The sequence below is a fragment of the Mus caroli genome, chromosome 1 (assembly GCF_900094665.2).
Source record: "Mus caroli chromosome 1, CAROLI_EIJ_v1.1, whole genome shotgun sequence".
NCBI lineage: Eukaryota > Metazoa > Chordata > Mammalia > Rodentia > Muridae > Mus > Mus caroli.
Window position 1 is genome coordinate 29594294 of NC_034570.1, and position 5211 is coordinate 29599504.

At 48.2% G+C, this 5211-nt stretch overlaps 1 protein-coding gene across 5 annotated transcripts in view; it reads left to right on the forward strand.

The window, feature by feature from the left end:
* Positions 1-5211, forward strand: part of Plekhb2 (pleckstrin homology domain containing B2) — a 34245-nt gene that overhangs the window by 9831 nt on the left and 19203 nt on the right. For 4 of the 5 annotated variants that reach the window (XM_029478085.1, XM_029478084.1, XM_021168376.2 and 1 more), the window contains one exon: positions 4733-4777. The exons of the other annotated variant lie outside the window; for it this stretch is intronic. In XM_029478085.1, coding sequence (XP_029333945.1) covers positions 4741-4777 — 37 coding nt within the window. In that variant the 5' untranslated portion in view covers positions 4733-4740. The remainder of the gene's footprint in view (positions 1-4732; positions 4778-5211) is intronic. 5 annotated transcript variants of the gene reach the window in all.

The following is a 5211-nucleotide window of genomic DNA, read 5'->3' on the forward strand; positions in this document are numbered from 1 at the left end:
ATGATCCATTATGCCTTAGTTAATAGGGTCTGCAAAACATGTTATTTCCAAAAAAATAAAAGGTCACATCCACAGGGCATGACTTTTGGTTTTTTTGGTTTTCCGAGACAGGGTTTCTCTGTGTAGCCCTGGCTGTCCTGGAACTCACTCTGTAGACCAGGCTGGCCTTGAACTCAGAAATCCGCCTGCCTCTGCCTCCTAAGTGCTGGTATTAAAGGCGTGCGCCACCACTGCCCGGTTTATTTATTTAATATGTGTGAGTACACTGTAGCTGTGTTCAGACACACCAGAAGAGGGCATCAGATCCCATTACAGATGGTTGTAAGCTATCATGTGGTTGTTGGGAATTGAACTCAGGACCTCTGAAAGAAGAGTCAGTGCTCTTAAACTGCTGAGCCATCTCTCCAGTCCCATTCTAGTGAGTGTGTATATGTGTTTACATACATGTGTATGGAGGTCAGAGGACAGCTTGTGAGAGTTGGTTCTTCTCTTTTATCATTAAGGTCCTGGGCCTTGAACTCAGATCCTTAGGCTTGGCTGTCAGTGTTTTTGTTTAACCACTATGTCATCTGGCTGACCTTAGCTTTGTATTTTAACAGTAAGGACTCTTAGCTATAGCCATCTCACTCACAAGAAGCACCAGGTCCTTTGAGAGAGAACACTGGCATTAAAGATACATCTGGGCTCTGAGGGATATGTGAGCATTTTCTGCATTCAATTGAATGCAGAATGTTCTTGGATCAGAAGCCGCTTGAATCATTGGAGGATTATTGTGCAGGAAGGTTCTACAGTAAAGTCTTTTCCTATTTATTTTTCAACTTTGTGTGTTTATGTGTATATGTGGTGTGTATGTTGCATGTGTGGCACCTGCATGTGTGTGACATAGGGTATCTTCTTGATGTCTCTTTTGCCTTCTACATTGAGGCTGGGTCTCTTCCCTGAACCAGAGCTTGCTAGTTTGACTAGTCTAGTCAGCTTACTCTAGACCTCCTATTTCCCCCCCTCTTGCTGGGATTACTGTGGACCACCATGCCCAAATGATGCTTATATGGTTGGTAGGAATCCAAATCCTGGACCTCACGTTTACATGGCAAATCCTGCTGGACCCTCTCCCTAGCCAGGGATCCCAGTTTCTTTATTCTGTAACACCTTTGATGTATTGCATGTATCCGGCAGGTTCCTGTGTCTTTAGATGTGTAAACTCTGTCTAGCTCCTTCTTGAATCTGGAGATGACTCTGAGTGGTTCTTTAATGTGAATACATACCTAGAAGGTAGATGAAACACACATTAATCTTTGTCTCTAGTTGTGGGTCTGCATTTCACCCTGCCACTGGGCACAGCCACTAGGCACAGCCACTGGGAACAGCCACTAGGGAGGCAAAATGCAGGAAACTTGACTGCACTTATCCCAGTGCTGGCCGCTGTGGCCACCATTTGGTGCTGAGCTTCGAGGAAGCGCAGAGATACTGCTCCTGGGGTGGGAAAATACAGTCTAAGATATAGCGGACTGAAGCTGGTATTCCCTGACTCCAGGGCATCTAATCGAGGCTAAAACCACACAGAGAAGTCTGGAATGAAGTGTTAGGGGTCCATGGGCCTGCAATGAGACCAGGAGCTGGGCTGGGAGCTCCGACTTAGATCATCGGTAGCTGTGGTTGTCTGAAAGCACAGAGAGGCATTCTACGGGAGACTTATGCTGCATCTCTGTAGAAGGTGGCCTTCCCCATGCTCCCCATGCAGTGGTTGATGAAAGAGACAGTCCTTGGTTTCAAACTGTTTATTGGTTGTTCATTGTGGAACATAGATGCATACCAACTTCTCAGGGTGGGCCAGACATTAAATACCTTTTGCAGGGAGGAATGTTCAGGAAAGGAAGCTTATTGGCTAAGCCCTCAGGGCATCTAGGTACCTCATTAGCATGGAGAATTCTGGGCCCACGTGACTACAGGTCATTTCCTATGTGGGAAGTGTGGCACGTGTCCCAGGCCAGGAATCTGGTGGAGAGCAGGGAGGTGCCTGCCATCTCAGGTGCGTATCCCAGTTTCTGGGGACTCAGACCTGCTCTACTATACCAAGTTTCCTGGCAAGGTCCACTGTCCCACATCTAGTAATTAGGAAGAGGGTCAGTGCTCTGAGACTAGTTACTGATTGCATTTAGTAACTGTTGGGACCTCGATTGGGATAATGTTTCAAACTGTTAGTTGCTGGGAATGTCATTCAATGTAGTTTAACATACAAACCTCTGGGTTTGCTCAGGAGAAAGCCCTGGATTGGAGTGATGTCTTAGCTTCTTTTCTTGCTGCTGTGGACCGAATGCCTGCTGAGGGGCAGCTTAAGGGGGGAAGGGCTTACTTTGGCTTCCAGTTTGGTCGATACAACCCATTGTGACGGGAAGGCTGAGCATTGCATCTGTGGTCAAGAAGCTGATGGGTAAATGATGGTGTCCCTGTGGCCCCAGCCTGCGGGACGGTGACACCCACTTGTAGGGCGGGCTGTTCCACTTTAGGTAATCTAATCTGCAAATTCTTTCAGACATGCCTGGAGGTCTTCAGGCAGGTGATTCTAGGTTCCATCAAGCTGATTGACCATCGGGATTAACCACATCACAGATGGGTTTTGGGATTAGCCCAGTTGGTAAACACAGCTGTCTTCAGGGTCAGCTGCCTTTGAGCTCCTCCCCCATCCCATCACAAGATGGCAGCCAGTAGCGGTGGGTGGGTATGTCTCTGTTCACAGTCTCTTGGAAAAAAAAGATGGAGGCTGGTTTTCTGGATTCAGCTTGTGATTGTGTGCTACATTGAAAAAGAGAGATGAAGAGATCCAGTCACAGCCTCCAACTCCCACCAGGCTGTCTTCTCGGTCCCAACATGAAGTTTAGGTTTAAGTAGAGGACCAGACATATGTATAGCTTTCCTGATCAAGGGGTAGTCTCAGCCGGCACTGACCAGTCTCAGGGTGGTCTGATTAGCTGTCAGACCGTGGAGATTCTCTTTCCAGAGTAGTTCCCCTTCTGGCTCTACCAGGCATCAGCCTGTCCTTTCCAGAATGAGATTCCTGGGAAAATCTCAATTCCGCGTGGTGTCTTGTTTCACAGTCTGATGGCCAAAGGGAGGGACTCCAAGTCATTTTGGAATCTCTCTATCCTGCCAGGTCTTCTACACTGCAAGCCTTCCTCCTGGCTAGGCATTGGAGTTTGCCAGGCCGATGGGTAAAACTGCTAGCTCTGCATCTGAATTTTGTCTTCTGAGTTGAGAAGGAAATGACTACCTTCTTTAATTTTTTTATATCTAATTTACATTTAAATTTACAGATTGATTGATGATTGATCGTGTATGTGCACACACGTGCCCTGACATGTATGCCAAGGTCAGAGGACAACCTGAGGGAGTTGGATTTCTCTTGCCTCCCTCTGTGTCTCAGAGATCATACTCCTGACTTCAGGCTTTGCCGCAGGCCCTGTTGCCTACTGAGCCCTCTTCCTGACCCAAACTGGGTATCTTAGGAGTTTGTTCTTGTTTGTTTTATGGCTGTGTGTGTGTGTGTATGTGTGTGTATGTGAGAGAGAGAGAGAGACGTCATTGCTGCCATCTGTTAATGGTCTTCCTCATTTGTCATTAGTCTTTTGACAATCCCTTGCCCATACAGATGTCCTTTGTTTTTAAAGTTACACCTATTATTACTGTGGAGGGACACACTTGTGCTGTGGTGCACATGTTGGGGGTTAGAGGACAACTCCTGGAGTCAGTTTTCCTCCGGCGTGTGGGTGCTAGGAATTAAACTCACGTTGTCCCACTTACTGGCAGGTGCCTTTACCTGTTACTAAACCTCACTGGCCCAGGGCGGTTTTTAGTTTTTGTTTTCATTTTAGCTGTATGAGTGTTTTGTTGTGTGTGTGTATGTGTGTGTGTTTTAAGTGTACCATGTGCATGCAGTGGCTGTGGAGGAGAGAAGAGGGGGTCAGATCCCCTGAAACTGGAGTTCCAGGTGGTTTTAAACTGCCATCCAGAACAATACCTGGGGCCTCTGAGAAGCAGGAAGGATTGGGCCATCTATTTTTATGGAATTAAATCTCTCAGTGTTTTTCTTGAAGACCCAAGGTTTTTTGCCTTGAACTAGCTACTCATCTGATATCAGTGAGGAATGAGCAGACTTGTGAGTCTGTGGAACATATCAGCGTTGGGCCGAGGCAGCTGCACTCCGGGTCTTTAGGACACTTGGGTGTGTCGTGGGAAGGCTCAAGTCCGTAGCAGAGTCAAGTGTTAGCCTTTCTGGAGCTGCCCTGAGCCTGCTGGGACTCAGGAGGTGGCAGGAAGGGTGGGTGGTATAGACCCATGGAGGAGGCTTTGATAAATATCAGGTAGTGGGCTGGTGAGATGGCTCAGTGGGTAAGAGCACCCAACTGCTCTCCTGAAGGTCTAGAGTTCAAATCCCAGCAACCACATGGTGGCTCACAACCATCCGTAACGAGATCTGGCACCCTCTTCTGGAGTGTCTGAAGACAGCTATAGTGTACTTACATATAATCAATAAATAAATCTTAAAAAAAAATGTCAGGTAGTGTGAGGTCACACGACTTTGGGTTGTTCCTCAGCTCACTCAGGAGAGGGGAGAGGGGAGAAGGGGAGAAGGGGAGAGTGGGGAGGGAAGAGGGGAGAGGGGAGGGGTTGAAAAGAGCCTGATGAACCGTTCTTTTCCTGACTCTTGATCCTGACCCTGTCTGCTCTCCTGCAGCTGGAGAGATGGCGTTCGTGAAGAGTGGATGGTTACTTCGACAGAGTGAGTAGAGACATCTGAGAACCCTAAAACAGATCATGTCTGCCAACAGTCATGTCTGGTTACTGCTGTTGCCGTGGATCTCCTCTGGGAATCTTTAGGGCTCTGTGACGGTCCTTGAGAAACCATGGAGCTGATAGGAACCAGGAAGCAGGGAGGGCTCTGCCCCGTGCGTCCCCCCGTGCTTTTTTACTAACGGTTGACTTGAGGTGGCTGGGTCTGAGCACGCTTGGCTTCCTGGTCTCTGGCCTCTGTGTGTAGGAAATGGCATGTCCTATCTGGAGCCTGAGAAGGGTCAGTGGGGAGCCCTGCCTTGGTGGGTGCACGAGTTTAGCAAACCTTTGTCTCCAAGGTTGAAAGAGGAAACTTGTTGCGGCCCGCCCGCGGTCCACAACACGAACGGTTCACTGAGAATGGCAGTTCCCTGCAAAGAGAGG